Below are 19,136 nucleotides of genomic sequence, written 5' to 3' on the forward strand. Positions count from 1 at the left end.
CTTTCAATAAGCTTTTGAATGCCTGGCGAGGGAAAAGCTGAGGCAACACCACAACTCTGGCAGTGACAAGCTGTAGGCCTTCACGACCATGGTGAGGTGATTTTAGGAACAAACACACCTCCCTAGGTGATGGGTAGCAACTAGTAAGAATTTGTCGCAGTAATCTCATATCCAAGAATAGGTGCCTCTAAAAAGACATCCAATAGATTTTAAGGATAAATGTAGAGTGACAAAATAGTGTTCTTTCCAGCCAACTTTAAATTATAAAATGCTGCTGAATCGTTCTCCTGATTTATAGACCATGCACTTCTGCTCTTATTGAGGAAGTTCTTCATCAATACAAAGCTCCAGCTAGATCAACCTACTGGATTTACTCAAGAGTTTTGAGAAAAGAGGTTTGAGCATCTGCATAAATTGGACAGAAGGCCATTTTCCCTGTTAAAAGACAATAATAGTTATATCTTCAAATACTACTCAATTTAAATGTTATAATGTTTCACAATCATGTATTTAAACACAGAAATCTGTTTATTTACCCAAACAAAACAGAGGAAATGATTCCAGCCCTCAGGTTTTGAATTCTCATTTAAATATGTGAACATTGGTCCACAACTTAGAGATGGTTGTGTATCTATGTACCTCCAAAATACTCATATTTCATAGGCTTTTTCACATTAATATTCACCAACAGTATCACAAAAGTTCTTTTTCTTTTACATAACTGTAAGCAACAGTAATTCTAGAAACACTAGAGAAAAAAAAAGCATAGCAATGTCCACAGTTACAAGAAAAAGTGCACATTACTTGGTCACAATCACAGTCATTACTTGGAAAACTATATGTAACAAGTAGATATAAAATATCACTGATGCCTTAAACTCATTGTCAAAAATGGAATTACATAAAATTTTGTACATGAAATAAGGCAAATTTAGGAATGCACAAGAAACTTGTTATTCAACAAAAGCTAAACAATAGAACAGATAGTACAGTAAGCATAAACTAAAGTACTTTTTTCTATATACTTAAAAAGAAGCCTGCCTTAGTGCACAAAGAAAACACCATTAATGTGTAATCAATATTATAAAATAAGAAATAGAGGGGTTGGGAAGAGTGGGGAAGGGGAGAGAATAGTTTTATTATAGTTGCAGCTGCATCCATTTACAGTTTTGTACAGGTTTTAGCTACGCCTGGGAATTATACAAATTATACCAGAAGTGTCAATGACCTTCCTTGGTAAGAATTTTGTTTAAATTAAGGAAAAAAAATAAATACACACAAGAGTGCAAATTTTCAGATTGTCACTTGCAACCTCTTAACATTCATCATCTACATCCAATCACAACTAGAGGGACTTGTATAAGACAGCAGCAGTGATCATGGAGTTAGATGAGTTCACCGTAAGAAATCAATTTATCTTTTTTTTTTCTCAACGATATGTCTTTTTTAAAAAATGCTCAACTCTTTATTAATTGCTAATAAAGCTGCAATATATTACAGAATGGAGTTGAGAATGGTATGAATGCAGGAAATGCATGCTTGTTTTGGAAGGTATTCCATAGATGACAATTTACAGTACACAGGGGAGGAATTATCCAGCATCAAGAGTTACTCGTTGTAGAAAGAATATGAAGTTGGGGAGAAGGGCACAGCCGGGGGTTCAAGAGAGGAAGGGGGTGGGGGGACTTAAAATAGCTCCTCAAAACACTTTCAGGACCAGTGAAAAAGTTTACCAAAGTAAAAATGAAAAATCTTGAATGAAAACAAAAATCATTTATCTTGTTTTTTTTTTATAAAAATTACATTTTTTTAAAATACAAGATCCTTTTAATTGCAATTGTGCCCTGTAGCAACAGGACATTTGGCAATATTTTGCCATATACTGCAGCTTTAAGTCCAATGAGTCAGTATCACATTCCACTAATATTGCACTTGGATCTTGAACCACTTTTTAAAAAAACCATCACAGCATCTTCTGTTTCCTCCACTTGTTAGAGTGAGTTAATTTCTAGCCACTTTTTTGATATTTATGCTGACACACTAAAACAAAAGCAATAGGCTGGACACAGTAAAGTACCTCGGAAATACCAGAGGTTGAAGTTCACTTGAAGCACCTTAACACATCACTTTATGGATCAAGAACAGTGTGGCAATATGGTAATTAACTCTCCTAAAAGACTGTGCAGTAACTGAAGTGTGTGCTCTGGGAAATCAAAATGTCATTAGTGGAAATTCTTAGATAAGACCAGGCCGGTGTGAAGGTCACATGACTCAGTTCTGCTGCAAAATAAGGTTTTCCAGTTCATCTGCAGAACGCAATAAAAATGCGGCTGATTCTCGATACCCTGCCACAAGCTGCCTCACTGCGTTTATTTCAGTTGGACTCAGCTGTGGTCTAGAGCTTGAACTACTGGAGGATCCAGAGCTGGTTGCTAATTGCCTCTTCATACTGAGATCTGTTGGACCTGCAGATAGGAAAGGAAAAGAAAAGAAGCTTCAGATCTCCTTTTGGAGGCGTTTCACAGATTTGTAGCTACAGATGCAGAGTAGTAAAATCTGCTCTCAGCTGAGTGCCAGTGAGAAGTACCAGAAATAAGCAAAAACTGATGCCTTGACAAGAACCACAGAGATTTATATTTACGTATCACAGACCCCACTTATGGAACATGAGGAGCAAGTCCACTGCCAGCAGCAAACTACCCTCTGCGAAGGTAGCCTAGCAGTATAAGCTACTTGCACCCCAGCACTGCCCTGGGATCTGATGCTGGTGAGCAGGCAGAAGGTTCGTCTCCTGTGCCTCCCCCAGCTCCAGCTGCCATTGTAGACTTCATGGCAATCTGTACACTTGCAATTTTTATCACAGAAAATCAAACCTATGTTTTCTAGATAGCTATTTTATGCTTCAATCAGCATGCAGCCAGATTGTGAATCCCCTTGCAGACGTAGATAAATGGTCATTCACATGACTAGCCTGACGCCGTCTGATCACTTACATAAATAGCTGCTCATGAATGAGATTAGGCTGGTGACAATCTGGCTGCTACAGTGAGGAGTACACTATCATCTGTGAGGGCTGCGTACAGCTGGCAATATATTGCAAGGATCTTAAGGCCGGAACACTGACAAGAGAATCTGTAGCAGTCACTGTGTTGCACTGGCAGCTTATAGAAATATGCTTAGCACTTTTTCTCACAGAATATTCTCAAGACTAGGTACGCTGCATGCAGAAGACAAGCAGTCCTGAGAGCAGCCTGCAGGTTACTGTGATCAGCAAAAAATCTGCCATGGTGAACTTCAGCTTTGTGTGGAAGTTCATTGGTCGTTTGATGAGTTATTAACCAGCTAAGATGCATGGTGCTTTTATGAAATGTTTGCATTTTCCACTTAACACATTTTTTCCTCTTGGAGTGTAAACTTGGACAGGTAGAATTGGACTGAGGACTTTTTTAATCATACATAGAAGGATACAGATGGTAAATATACCTGTCAAGCAGTGTATTATGTGCAAGTCTGGAAAATACTGCTCATTCATTTTGACAAAGCAGCAAACCTATACTTTTAGCAGGCAGAAGATCAGACTAGCCTGATCTTAGTTAGTACTCTCTTGCAAATTTGGATCAAGCTATCCAAAGCAATGTATCTTGTTTTCCAATGAGAAAAATGACACCGTTCAATTTGATTAGGACAATATATATCAATGCCAAGGCTTCGCAGAAAAGACTGGAATAATTAAAAAACGTACCATATTCAACTCTAGAATGCAGAACACATCAATTCATACTCTCGAGGTTCTTCTAAATAATGCTGCTAAATCACAAGATTCGAAAACAGACTCACAATCTTGAGCACTAATAGAAAGAGGTGTCTGATTTCCAGAAGCTTAAGATCTGGTCATAAACCTTACTTTCTTTTATGTGCATGTAGAGGTACAGATAAGATGACATAGAATGAGGAGATTTCCATGTCCCCAAACTCACTGAAGCAAATGAAAAATCTTTCCTTGAGTGAATGAAAGCAGAGCTGGGACTATGAAAAGAAACTACTCAAACAGGAAGGGTCCTATTAGATCTGGCTTCCTACTATACAACTAGCATGAGCAGCACTTATCCTTACGACTGTATTATCCAGTTTTACACTGGTAAAAATGAACTGACTTTTAAATGACTTCCAGTGTACAAAGGATAAATAAAAGGACAATTAGCCCAGTGAATTTGTTTCGGTGTGACCGCGCACTGCAGGAAAATGATCACACTGTGAAGAGGCGAAGAGGATATTTCTAAGTAAAATCCTAACCCAGCGCAGAGAAGAATGGTATACAAATCACAAAGCCAGTTGGACTGAATGGTTGTAAGAAGCCATTAAAGACTTCTATATTTATTGAGGCGGTAGTGAAAAAGCTACCACTGACATATTGAGGGCATTGCGCTCCATATGAACCTACTTTAACTTTTATGTTCTTTCCTTGACTCTCATTCATGTAACAGCCAAAAACACACACATACACACTGACTGGCAGAACAGAGCTTCTGCAGCAGAGTGTATCTTTTTATGAGATGTATCTGAAGGGCTTTTCTCATCGGTAATCAGATTTTAAGTAAAGTAAGAGGATATTAGTTTATTTCACTCATAGGTAGAAAATTCATGGAAATGTGCTTGGTTACATCTCTCAGGTTTTCCTTACAAAGCTGATAACTTGAAACACTTCCCTGAAAGGGAAACTAGAAGACCAGATGTGCAGCATGCACAAAACAGTCAAAGAGCTCACAAGTCTATAGGGTCACAAACTGAAGCTCAGGCCCTATATTCCTAGATGTCTGGATTAAGTATTATGAGGAAAATTTTTTTAACTCTTCATAATGTTTATCTCTGCATCCCTGAAGGTACTAGAAATACCTGGACAGCAGTGTGCATACACAAGCGACAATCAAGACCTAAAACCATTGGTCTGGGAGATTTCTGTTGTATCAGAGCTCTTGTGTACAAAGGAAATAAGATATCTCAGATTTTAACTTACCCCAGCTACTTCAAACTACTTGCTGGTTTGTTTTGTTTGTTTGTTTTTTATTTCTATATACTAGGAAAATAGGATTTTACTTCACTCCCCAACTCCTGCTTTGCACTTAACATGTCACAGGGCTGTCCTTCTTCCCCTCATAGAAAAGCCCCCTGAGGAAAAAATGCAAATAAATCCACACAGAGAGAAAAGTTTCCGTGGCTATGGTTTTGGGACAGTGACTACACCCATGCCTTTTCAGGCATGGAAGCTACATGGGCTGGCAGAGAGCTGAATAGAAAGAGACCAAGCCATGCTTGATATGGGATTTTAGTTCTTTTAATTGTTACATGACCCCTACATCTCACCTCTAAAGCTTGCCTGTGAGAGCCCAAGCATTATATCTGGGTGAACACCTCACTCAGAGATTAGTCCCAGGATGTATTATATTGGTCTCAGCTTTTAATAGCTGTGAGAGACACTCACTGGCAGTAAAAGAGATTCTCAGAGATTGTCCAGGCTGCTAAATACTAAGATGCTCTAACTTATTTGCAGCTTCATAAGTCATATTTGGTCACTTAGAAAATAAGAAATAAGTGCATCTTACAGAGTAGATTTTTTTTGTATAATTTTATGCAAATCAACCACTGAAACACAGAAACTTAAACCTTACTCATATCTACCGTATCTCTTTAACCAGACTAATAAATCACAGCTATTCTGAAGGCTTAAAATAGCTGGTTAAGGTAGACACTTCGTGTACATCTATCTCTAGAAGACATCACTACAAATGACTAAATCTGGAAAAAGCTGAACAGCTTCACCACCATTTCTTTTAACTATCTTTACTATTTCCTCAATGTACTTATTATTTATTAAGCTGCCAGTCCTCACATGAACAAGGAAGTGTGTAGTGATACAGAGAGAAATCTAAATATTTTTGTAGTGAATTTTGCAGTGTCAGGTTCCTCCAAGGTGTTATTGCACATTTTAGCATACTGCTTCCTATGCTGGAGCACTTCACAGCGATTAAAAATCTTGATTGCCAGCATCATCAGGTTCCACAATGTCTATGTGTGCCAGCAAAGATTAATCATATATCATCACAGAGATTAAGACAGGAAACTTCTTTTTCTTTCTTTGTTACTCTTAGTGCATACTATTATAATGCAAAGTTGTCGTCTCCCATGTTTTTATATATTCTTATTTTTATATATTTTTATATATATTCTCCCAAACAGTGGGTTAAACAAATGGCTGAGACAGATCCTTTCTCTTATGCTCTTTCAGAAGACTAAAGTATTGTTGCTCTGCCTCTTGTTCAGGCCACACTATTGACACTTTAACATGGGAATATTTTTTATTTACTACCTCTGTTGAGTTACAAGGGCCTAATTTCCCCTGTGAGGTGAAATTGTTCTTACTGGAGCCACATCAGGATGAATATGAAAACTCTAAAAACCCAGTCTTTGTGTGCTAGACAAACATATATCAAATTAGCTACTGGGAATGTCTGCCATTAAATACACTGTGAAACAAATGGCTTTTCTGTAAATTGCAAGACTTTAATGGAACTAGTTACTGCCTCATGCACTACTCATTACCAACATGATTTATATCAAATTCCAAAATATAGGTCAGATGTAGATGCGCTGATACTGATTGCTTAGACACTATCAACTGTCTCGGCAAAATTCCCTTCAGAATTATATGTTGTCACTGGGTAGCTACCAATCTCATAATTAACAACTACTGAAGGAATAATAAATGTGTCAGTGGCTCTCAAAATGCTTAACACTATTGTAGATAATAATATAGAAAAAAAAATTCAAAAGCTTTATGGGTTTAAGCATCTGTGCTTCTATATTTGCATTAATAGTTAGGCAACCTTTTTCATCAGTGAAGATGCAAAAAGCAGTGGCACTTATAGAAAAATACATTTGCCCATGCTTTAAAATCTCTTGTATGTATCTTTTCTTTTTTGCCCATTCTCCGCTCCCCATTTTTCCCCATGAGTGGCTTTATAAGAGACTATATACTACATTCTCATATACTCCAAGAAAACTAACTAAAAAAAAACCCTATCAAAGTATGCTATCTTTTTTTTTCCAAATCAGATGTATTTATTACAGCAAGAATGTTTCATTGTGATATTACGCTTCTGTCAATGCCTCTTTTCCTTCTGCCTCCAAACAGAGCAGATGTGCCTAAAAGTATTGTTTCAAGTGCCAGGAGAGATCAAGAAAAGAGGGATTAATAAACTGGACCTTTTAAGCTTTTTCCTCCCTCCTATACGTTTCCCTCTGGAAAACACACCTTCAGGTAGTTTTGCCTGAGGAAAGAGATATGAAAACACAGAAATGCCTACAGCCACTGAACATCATTCATTTTCAATGATCAGCAAAAATAATGGTCTGTGATTACATGATTACGTGAGATCCTTCCTATCCACCACAGGGGTTTAATTACATGCCATACACCCGTGTTACCTTGACAATTGTCTCCTCAGCTTTGCGCAGAGGCAGAAAAGTAGGATACTGCCCAATGTATCCACAGACATTCCATTTCCATTCCTATAGCGGAAACAGACTAATACTTGCCTGTGCCATGTATCTGATAATTTGAAGAGGACGAGGAAGGAGGAACAGGAATCTGGGGAAGATTTTAATTCAGAATTCATCCAGCATTTCCCAGCAAGAAATTCCCAACTTTGCCAAAACATGGGTCAAAGCATTTAACTTCTTCCAGACCCACGTTTAGTCTTTTTTTAAAAATGGGATTAAACCCGCTCTCCCAGGTTCCTAACTCTATTACTCTTGTTCTGTGTTTCTTCATGCTCTGGGTACCAGCTGTGTTAGAGACAAGCTGTGTTACCTTGATGTCACCTGAGAACACAGAAGACTGTGCAAGAGCAGAGGTATAAAGAAGAGGTGGAGAGAGCAACCACTGGAAAAAACCCATTCAATCTGGCTATCCAACCTGTGGGTAAACCAGTCAGCACTTCAAAAATTAGCTTCATACTAGATATTCTCATCTGGCTTTTTTTGTCCCCTACTTTATCACCAAGAAACCTCTACTGATTTTACAGGAGGTTACAACTTTATCAAATCTGTGGGTCGGGAAAGGAGGCACCTTCCCTACTGTCCCATGCAAGAGTGGAAAAGGGTGCTCAGCACTCCTTTCCCTACCCCAGAGCAGCATGGCCATGCTGATGGCTGGGGTTTAGCAGAATCTGCTCTAGAAGCTTCCCCCAGCAACCCCATCTTCTTCAGCAGGGCTGCACCATTTGAAGGGCCAGGAGGACCAAGAAGGCTGACTGGGACATGGATAAGAGGCCTGGTTAAAGCAGGGAACAGCTGGGAGAACGCAACCCTTCTGAGCCTCTGGATGGGAGCAGCAGGGAGAGGTGACCAGTGTGGTGGGAATCCGGCAGCTACTGGCTGGACCACTGGGCTATTGGTCATGGTCTGCAGGCATGCCAGTGGGAGAGGAGGCTGAGGATTTGTTTGGCTCTGGGTTTTCTTGTGGCGTGAACATACTTGGAGATTCAGCCAGAGGACTCACCTGAGCTGGAAGGGGACTGGACGTTCGTGGTGCCAGGGATGCAGTGCTGAGTTGTGGCGGTGGTGGAGGTAGGCTGCAGATCTGTATAGAGAAATGGAGACACAACAGCTGCTTTGTCTTACCAGGACACAAGGGCATGTCCTGCAAGGCCAGTCTGACACTGAGTCTGAAACACCCTCTTTTTACACACGCAAAGAGAAATGACTGATATTTCTGCCTAGAAAACCAGACAGTGCTACAGAAGAGACAGCCCCAAATCACCTTCAGGAAACCCGGCAGTGGCAGCAGAAACACTTTCCACACCTCTTAGAGAAAATGTACTCCAGGAATTGAAGTGGCTGAGAAGAGCATTACTCCAACAAGCCCAACATGACTTTGGAGAGTGCTGACAGCTGACAGTCATTAGGAAAGGGCAGACAGAGACCCCCCTGAGCGGAAATACATGGGGAGACGAGCCGACGTCCCTCTGCCAGGAGAGGCTGAGGCAGCATGCAGGGACTTCACTTGCTCCTGGCAGCAGCAAGGGATTTTGCTCCCAAACAGTATCTCCTGTCCTCACCCTCCTGCCCTAAAGCTGGGCATTCTTCCAAGCTCAGTCCAGGTGTGATGGAGGGGGGCCAGCTGAAGCCTTTGTGGCTGGCTAGGAGCTGGCAAGCAAATTTTGTTTACATCTGCTGAACTATTCCACCTTGAAGGTTCTCCATTCAGTTCTGGAGCAGGAACTGCATCAGCCTTAAAGAAAGAGAACCGTGGAAATCCACCCTTCTCAAAGAGCAGCTCTTCTTTAACATCTACAAGAATAAAGGGCAATGTTCCCAAAGGTTTCTCCCCAGCCCATGTACAGGCTGACAGACTCTGTAAACCCACAGACTGCTTGCTGAATGTTTGAGGTGAGCTGTATTGGCCTAAAAAGTTTAAAAGGAGGGGAAAAAGATACCTTGGTGCTATAAGCCCAAAGCTTTTCCTTCTGTGTTTTTTTCCCAGCCTATAATAAAGGAGGGGTCACTGTACAAGCTGTTGCATTCTGTTTGCTTATATTGAGAAGTTGCATGAAGGCTTGCCCCGTGCAGTTGTGTAAGGAGCTAATTATGGCTCTGTAATTAGCCATGTGGAAGGACAGACCTCCCCATGTGGAGGGAAGCACTGCAACAGCAGGCACAGAGAGGTCCCTGAGCCAGAGCCACCAAACAGTTGGGCGAACAGATCGCTAAGTATGTAAGATCAGAGTAGGGATGAACTTTATAGGGAGGAAGTAACCAAATTAAATGAGTCACAGAATACCAAATACATGTATCATTTGGCCTACTAGATAAAGAGATAATTGGACACAGTTATTACAGTACTGTGAGGGAAGGTCCAGAAATAGGTATTCAAGCAGTGAGTTTTAGATAGTTATTGCAACTTTTTTTCTGTTTTAGCAGATACACAAAATCAGACCATATTTGTTTATACACACTTTCTAACTGTGGTGTGTGTTTATTTTTACACTATACAAACATCTGTAAATGTGACAAGAATGTTTGATAGGTTACTATATTGGAAAAGAAATGCATTCTTAAGTTACTTCTTAGGTATTGAGAACAATTTACAATCAAATATTCTGTTCTCCAGAGAAGTAAATCATTAACCACTGTAACAGCCTTGCATATTTGGAAGAAGAGTCCTTGAAACAGCGTAATGAGGAGACTGTGAGGTCTCTCAGGTGGGCAATGGTTACCCCTCTTAATTGCAACTCCATCCACTCCTCTTAACTACAATTGGACATATCAGAGAAGATTGACAAGTCCTAAAGAACTGGCCCTCAAGTCTTCCCATTTCTCATGTAGGAAAACCAGCTACCATAGTCAGAGTAATTTACCCTCAATAACCAAGAGATAATTAGGTTGGTTACTGATTGGTTTTGTGCCAATGAAACTAAGAAATTGATGGAGTTGCCTTTCCGCAACTTTCCTAATGATCTTTCTGAAATGTCAAGCGGGTCACAAATCAGCAACCTCACTAGACTGTTACCATCAACAACTGATTCCAAGTCCTGGCACACAGACTTTTGGTTCGTGGAGTTTATGTACTTCGGATCCTGTAGGATCCCCGTGGAGAAGATAAGACACCTTTGCACAACCTTCCAGCTATGCACAGCCATACAGAAGAGCTGCAATGGCTCTCTGGTCTTCCAGAGTAAGAGGACATACAGACAAAGTTTTCCATTACAAGTAGGGAAAGGCAAGGAAAATGAAAAGTTTGAGCATATCTGTATGCAAACCTATCTCGAGCTTTAATTGCGAAAGAACACTGGAGTTTTCTATGTTAAAAGTACAAAGAAAAAGTTGCTTCTAATCAGAAAGCAACACTAATTTAGAGTGTTTAATTTGTACATAATTTTTTAAAATTGTATGCTGAAGATTTGCCTAAATCCCACAATTCACTGAAAAACGGGAGCTATGAAAATGTATACTATTACAAGATGTTTGAAGGGAAAAACAAGTACACAAACACAGTTGTATTTCCACAGTTTAGGATTATATAAACCAGGACAATATTGATGGCTTTTGCTGATAAATAACACATGTGGAGTTTAATCCTACTCTTAGCTGGGTAAAAGGGCAAATGAGAACTGTTTTCAGTGAGAACTGGCTCAGATCCTCTCTGGTCACAATGTAAAAGATAATTTTAAAGTTCTTGTGCATTTTTGCAAAACAACACATTTCCACAGCCTGTCTTACTCTTATAAAAATATCTGATGAGAGACCATATTTGGTACCTCAGATGTGCATATGGAAACAATTGTAATCATCATTCAGTCTCTTTAAGCCAAAGACTTTTGACAACTAAAACATTATTTTTTAAAAAACCCGTTGAAAACTGAAAGCAAATCATAGATCTTTGAGAATTTTGGGGGTGGGGGGTGAGGAAGCAGACATGACTGAAGGTCCCCAGGACACCACATACCAAGAACTCCTTGCAGGCTGCATCTCTGACAGTGTTTTGAAAATTGCTGAGCATGCTGAATATAGAGGCTGTAGCTGAACAATTACCATCTTGCCTAAGTCAGCCCATCTACCTGAAAAGGCACTCTTGTCAGTCAGAGAGGGATCAGCCAGGGCAAAACCCCAGGGATTTCTCCATCCTCCGAGACACTTTTTTAAATACAGTTCTTAGAGGCAAAAGACCATCAGGCTTCCAGAATAATCCCTTTTCTCTGACAGAGAGACAGTACCCTTCTTAACAGAAGGTTAAGGTATTGCTCTAAATTTGTATGAAATTAATATGAAGGACTATTTCAAACAAATACTGCAAATTGCTTAAATTTGTTTGTTACAAAAGTATGCCAGTGTAAGAAGAAGGGAATGTTGTCTAAATAAATTACACCACTGCTTTTTTCAGGTGGGTATACAACTTCATGATGACACATATTTACCTGCATCATTTTTAGTTTATAGTAAAAATGGATATGCTGATTTCTCATTTAACACTTGCTATGCCAGATCCTTATCTGCAGTAAACTAAAGTAGCTTGTGAGACCACATGAGAAATCTACATCAATTCATTTATGTTACACAAGACGGAGTTCACTGTTTTCAAACTTGAGCCTAAAAGAAACTACTGGCCTCATTTTGTGATCAGCACATGCAAGGACAATAATGACAGGGTAGGTTCTCATAAAGTCACACAAATCTTCTGAAGGTCTAACCTGGCATTTTTTTACTCAGCCATGTTGGAGACTTATGATTCAGTCTTGCCCTATTGCGCATTAGTCCCTTGAAACTGCAAGGAGACTAGCATGCAGTGAGCAAGTATTTTGCTCAGCAGTAGCTGTTTGCAGGATTCTGTTCCTGCTCATTATGTTATAATAGCCTATGGATATTGAACCCCTCAGACTAGCTTTTTGTACAGCAGGGGGAAACATACACAAGAGCACATATAAACACATGCACATTTTGTAAGGAAACTCACCACTGCTAGAAGCATCACTGAGATTTAGCAGCCCTCCTCCGAGCCCTCTGTAACTATGGTAACTGTAGGTCCCGTTGCCGTTGATGTACAACACCTCCTGTGTGCTGGAAACAGCTGATGTCGAGTAAGTGACCTGGGCTGGCTCCTGTTTGTACTGCTTGTCAGCTGGAGCAGCCTCATCCTACAAAAAAAAACCAAAAAAAAACCACAAGGAAAGGTTTTGAATTATTGTTACATTTTTACCTTGCATGAGAGGGTTTTTTCCATTGTTAAGACTCTACATCTATTGCTTCCAGGAAAGTATAATACACGTTAAACAAGCACAGATATGTTCCTGGTTGACCAAATATCAGCTGAGAAGAAACAATGAAAATAAGCAAGAATAGGGGTTTCCTAAAAATCTGATAATAGTCATTTATTTGTGCTCCACAAGCCAACCATACTGTTTCTCAAGGGAGATGTATCCTCTCACTGAAGAGCTCAAAGCCTTCTGCAAAACCCAACTCTCTCCAGAAATAGTGGGAAAGGATGGGAAAGAGCCATTGCTTCCTGAGTACCAGAGTAGCTCTTCCAAGTCAGAGAATCATATATTTCTCAATAAGATAAACTAATACAGAATGCACCAACTACTTATTTTGACGTATCAGTCTCAGAAATGACAGAAGTAATAGAGGAATGGAATAAAACGGCATTTCCTACATTTGGGGAAGGCTGAGTGTCCTTCCACACAAAGGCCAAAAGGCAGGGATGCTTCTACATGTTATCTGTGTATGAGCCGTGGCCTGTTTGCACACCATGCGTTTTCCTCAATGCTCCCTTACAGCATTTGCCTCTTAGATGATCACATAATATTTAAGAGAATAGCACAACAACCCTTAATTTTTTCCCTAAAGAAGATGATGTTTCAGGTGAGAATTTATTTTTCCCCACTGCAGCTACTGCTTAGAGCACCTCACCTCCACTCATGATCACAGAATGCCCCTGTGGCAACTTTAGCAATGACACAGATGAAAAAAAGAAAAGCATTAAGAGAAGATTTAATGCAGTTTAGTAGTTGGAAACAAAGAAAACCATCAGAGTGTGACTGCTCATCCCACTACAGGGACCTCAGTGCCAGATTTTCTATTTAGTCTGCAATGTATTTGAACATTTTCTTTGTTTCCTTCAAGTTTTTAGACTTTTTTTATGAGTATGATTTTACACTTTCATCTGACAACAATATATTTCAGTGATTTTAAATAAAATAGATCTATGGAAGATCTGTATTTAAAAGACCTTTTAAGAGTAGTTATCCGAAAAAAAAAATCTGCTAGAATTATCTCCCCCCTTTGTGTAAGACTTTGTCTATTTTATGCCTCTGTCTTCTGCACAACCCTTTTATGGTTGCTAAATATACCAAACATATTAAGAATGCTATAAAATATCTGAAACCTTTTCTACAGTTTTTACTTAGAGAGATCAAATAGTTCAAACAATGTCCAGTCTCTGTGCTGAAGCAAAAAGAGTTGTGAAGGAACTTTCCAGTATTCATTATAAGTTGTTGGTTCCACTTTCAAATAAGACACTACCAAATTTTCCAAGTTGGAGAAATCCCTATCTTGCAGATATTTATTGGTGAAAGAGACTTAGGCACAACTGACAGGAGAAGGTATATATAATATTAACAGAAATTTTAATATTTAATACAGAATACTGAACCATCAGATGATTAATTCCATAAACAATAAGAATGGGGCCTCTTGGGCACTAATATAAGCTAAGGCTAAGCTTTGCATTTTTAAGAGAGTTGGCCAGCCAAGGTGGTCTTCCCAGCATTTTCTTAAGTAATAGTAATCTTAAATGAATGGCCAGAATTGCAACATATTTTTGCCAGGAATTCAACTTTAATATAATTTACCTTTTATCTCTGAAGGTCATTGCTTTTTCTTATGAGAGAAGATGTATTATTTTCTCTGAGAATATTCAAAAGCTATACAGCAAAGTTCTATCTTGGCAACACAGCTTAACTCATGGTCCAAAACCTTAACACTCTCAAGATTCAGATGTTCTGTATCCTTATATTTAAAACTAGATGATACTTCCTGCCATAGACTCACTCAGAGCCTCATTTTATTTTTTACAAAGATCTATCAGGGATCTTCTGCAAATTTATCAACACCTAAACTGTGTTCAAGGGGCGCAGTGCAAACAGGACTAACTCCTACAGCTGAGCAGAGTATCTGAGGACCTGTCTCCTTATCCTCACAGGAGGACATCCTCACCCACAAATCTACTGTCCCTGAATTTCCTCCAGAGCCCTTCTAGTCAGTGCACTGAAGCCCTAAAAGTGAGTTTCTTTCAGAGTGGATGCACTGAGCTTCCAACAAAGCAAAGAATGCAGAACCTAGCCGCAGGACATAGCAGGGGCACTTGGTGCACCTTGGTGCACACCAGCCCACATGCCAGAGCACATGGCCAAGAAGTGGGAGACAAGAGTTCTGGCTCCTTGTTGCAGTACATGGTGAAGAGGCGGAAAAATTGGGATGCAAGGTCTCTGCTGGCTGTGGTGAGGAGGAGACCTGAACTCAGAGCTGCCATCTCCTAGCAACCGGGCTCAAAGCAAAACTGCAGTGGGAGTCATTGCTGAAGCTGTGCCACTGTGAGGAAAGAAGTGCTCAATTCATAGGGCTGCAGAGATAGCAAACAAAAAGGGAGCATGACTCAGTTCCCTTTCAGAAGTGCTGCCCTGGGAGGCTTCCAGCCTTGCTCCCTTCCAGCTACTCCCTAACACAAAATTCACCAGCTGCTCTGAAGCCGGGAATCCAAGGTGGGAGCTGTGTGGCTGAAAGGGGATCTTTGCATAGAATTAATTGCAGCCCTGCGCAACACTATGGTGTGCCATGGGCTGGGGCTTGAGATGGAGTCCAGGCATGGTGGTGGGGGAGGCATTTCTCAGGGAGGTGAAAGGGATCAAGGATGATGCTGAACCCCAGACTCCTGGTTCTCCGTATAGTGTCTGATCTGTCCACCCCTATAAAAGAGGCATCTTCTAAATATTACATATATTTTTAAGGAGGATAACTAAATGCAGAAGCAGGGCAGAATTTTTGGCAAGCTTCTTCTGAGCAGGCTCAGGTGTCGACCCTACTGGTAAGATTATGAATTGTTAGCCCAATCCTAGGCATTTAGGTGTTGCCTTCCATATATTCCTCTGGGACTTAAGCATTTTTTGGAAATGCTTTGTACTTCAAAAAGCAAAACTGTGCCCTTTTTCCTTGCAGCCATACCAAGAATAAAGAAGCCAGTTCTTTTTTTCTTGTGGAGAGAGAATATGAATATCATATTCACTTTTGTATACCTGAGATTTTTTTCACAGATTCATCCTCTTCTTTCTTTTCATCCAAATTGCCTTTGCTTTTAAACTAATGTAGAAATTAAACATAGTGGTATTCCACTGAGATAGGTTCTACTGAGAACTGGGATTTTGAAATATTCTGTATTAGTCATTCAGCTACCTCTTGTTTCTCCTTATATAATATTTACACTGGAAATGCTTATTTATTTAAAATGTTATTTTAAAAATACTTTCATTTAATAATAACCATTAATATTTAACTGACCATTTTGTAATATGCTTGACCTAACTACCTGGAACATACACTGTTGTAATTTTAAAACAAATTTATTAAGCCTTTGTAGTATTAACTGACCAATTTTTAACTATTTATATTTTACCTTTAATAAGAAATATAAGCAAGTTGAAGATGAAATATTTGTTCATCTAGAATTTGACTCATACTATCTTAATTTTGTAAATGGAAATAATTCATCCTAACAATATCTCTCTTCTGAATTTATTTTGCAGGAGAAGCAATTTAAGTCTTGAGCATATCATCTGGAAACTTATGGACATCATAGAAATGGAAAAATACCTTTCAGGTACAAAACCTGCTAAAATAAAAATTTATCTGGTGTCTTGAAACAGAGCATGAAGTTCTTACTGTGATCATCAACTTGATATATACCAGAGATGCTTATGTCTCAGTTTTATGTCAAGGCCTGTACTAGGAGAACACTTTTATTTTTCTAAAAAATTGCAGCTAGAAACAATTTATTTGATTTTATTTTTAATCATGGAAGCAATTTAGTTGCCCCCTAAGGACAGTACATACTAAGAAAAGATTCCATGAACTATATACTGAAGGAACCCTCTGATATTCTGAGCAGCAAATGAAAAGTTTACAGAGGAAACACCATCCACAGCAACACAGATGCTAGTGCAGATTGTCATGACTGTGGTACAGAGAGCAAGGCTTGCTGGCAGTTCCCAGCCTCCTGTTCTCCTGCCAGCAGAGGCACAGCATGCACATCTCTTTTCAAAAAGCCTGTCCTTCATGGAAGCACCTTTAGCAATGTCACCAATCCTTTCTGTTCCTCATCTCCTTCACCACCACTAAAATAATAACAAAAAGCAAGGGTTTGTTAAAATAAAAAAGCCCTGGAAAATCTGTGCTTCACTGAGTTTTGATCCCATATACACACAAGTTTCAGAAATTGTGTGCTTGCATTAAGAGAGAGAAGTGCTGTTGCCTTGGCTTCCCTGTTAGTAACAGGCATTGCTAACACGAAAATGTAAACCCCAGAAGAGAGTGCGTATGCAAATCTACTCACATGGACAACACCAGCTGACCACAGAGCTAGCAAAACTTCTGCAAAGAGAATATAAATGGTAATGTTCTCAAAATGGCAAAGATGGCAACATGCATTTAGCTACTGCTTTTGTGAAATGCAGTGTCTACCAGAGTGACAAATTAACAAGAGAATGACAGCTTTTAACTGCCCCTAAGTCAATGTGATTTTTTTTCCCATCAGTTAGAAAAGAGACAAAAAGGTAAACACATTTTTTGAGTCATATTTCTTGCTACTTTCTTTTTTAATATGTTAAACTGAAAAATGTGGATTGCTCATTGTTCTTGTCAATAAACTCTTCTCTTAGAATACCACTTTGAGGTTAGGAAAACTGAAATGCAGATAAGTTTTCAAGCAAATAGGCAAGCCAGGGACCCAATATTTGCATATGGTCTTCCATTTTTTTCATAGGAAAAAAATTCACTCACATACAAAAAGGAAAACAGGCTTTAATTTTTTTTTAGGCCTCAATAGCTTGTAATATGGCTTTAGAGGAAATGAGATAATGTTTTGTATATTTTTCCCATTTGGAACCCACTAATTTAATTCTATGATTTTGGAATCAAAAGTATAATAAATAGAAATACATGATAAAACCACATAGTACTTTTCAAAGCACACCCAATTAATCCTTACAATACTCTTATTAGATAGGATTTTATCACTGCTTTTCAGATGGTGAGATTCTGGCAACAAAGGCAACCTTAAGGCAGCGTTATCTAATATGTAAAGTACTTGAATTCTGCAACCATAAAAACATAACGGGCTTCTCTTTGTGTAACTTAATTTTTAAAATAATGGGAAGAAATTCAGAGGTTTTATCATAAAGCACCCTGCTGAATCCACAAAGGGATGTGAGGTTCTCTGCCCGTCTCAGCTCTTGCACAAGAAGGTGCTACAAGGGTAAGCAGCCATTATCATCTGCATGGAACAAGGTATTTAAAGGAGGATATGATACAGTATTCCTGGCTCCCACTGCAGGGCCCAGAATGTGGCCCCTTAGACACCTGGCAAACTCTGCTGTTTCCTTGACCTGATGGTGTTCTCTGTTCTCTGTCTCTTCAAACTCATTTTCATACTGTCTCTTCAAAATCCCTGACTTGTCTCACCATCCTCCTTGCTTCCCCAGTTTCGTCTTCTACCCTCCCTCCTAATTTCAGTCTTCTTTCCTAGCAAATCCTAATCTCTCCTTTCCAAACAAGTCTCTTGATTCCAGATACCTGAGCAGCTACAGCAAGTCAAGGCTGTTTGTTTCCTAATTTGTATTTAATCTGTGTCACATCCACTGATGGTCCCATCTGAGATTTTTTCTCCTTCCTCAGGCTCCTACCAGTGTCCTAATCCCCAAAATCCTGTCCTATAGGGAGCAAATTCAGGTTCCACAGTTTTGGAGGGCAACTCCTGTTTTCAACTCACATTATTTTTCTTTAGTAGTAACTGATCCTCTTTCACAACTTTCACAGTTCTTTAATTCAGCCCACCAGTTTCTATCACACTGCCAGCCTCAGCTACTCCCTTCCTGATTCAATCCTATCTCATAAGGTCATTTTCCCCTTCATCTTGTTATCTGTGCTCCTGCCAACAAGGTTCCAGCCTCAACAGTTTTTTCCTCCTTTTTCCGCTCTGAGATCAGATTCCTAGCCACACCTGCTGAAATTCAAATAATCTGGGAATTTAGCAACTAAAATACTTTGATTGCATGTATCCTGTGTCACATCCCTGGCATACATGACACCACTTTGCCAGGAGAAAGCACAGAGCCTGTTTGGTTTTGGTTTGTTTTTTTTTTTCCTTAAGGAATGGTAGGATCTTACAGGATCTTACTACCCTTACAGGACAAAAATTTCCTCATTTCTGAAAATGGCTGCAGTTTTCTCTGACAGAGTTCAACAGGTGGAAGACATACGTAAGTGTAAACAGTTGAAGGTCATGAAGTTATCACTAAATTGCATACCTAGTA

The 19,136-nt window shown here is 39.4% G+C and overlaps 1 protein-coding gene across 6 annotated transcripts in view; it reads right to left on the reverse strand.

Annotated features, from left to right (window-relative positions):
* Positions 1–505: 505 nt before the first annotated feature.
* The window catches only part of NOL4 (nucleolar protein 4), a 191,146-nt gene continuing 172,515 nt past the window's right edge, over positions 506–19,136 (reverse strand). For 5 of the 6 annotated variants that reach the window (XM_027883155.1, XM_027883154.1, XM_027883156.1 and 2 more), the window contains 3 exons: positions 12,509–12,689; positions 8,558–8,638; positions 506–2,465 (listed from right to left, as the gene is read on the reverse strand). In XM_027883155.1, coding sequence (XP_027738956.1) covers positions 2,272–2,465; positions 8,558–8,638; positions 12,509–12,689 — 456 coding nt within the window. In that variant the 3' untranslated portion in view covers positions 506–2,271. Of the gene's footprint in view, positions 2,466–8,557; positions 8,639–12,508; positions 12,690–16,616; positions 16,941–19,136 lie in introns of those variants that run through there. The other variant, XM_027883158.1, reaches the window with a different exon arrangement.

This window comes from Empidonax traillii, unplaced genomic scaffold, assembly GCF_003031625.1.
Source record: "Empidonax traillii isolate 1590-97213 ecotype Southwest subspecies unplaced genomic scaffold, ASM303162v1 scaffold119:size1479319, whole genome shotgun sequence".
Lineage (NCBI taxonomy): Eukaryota > Metazoa > Chordata > Aves > Passeriformes > Tyrannidae > Empidonax > Empidonax traillii.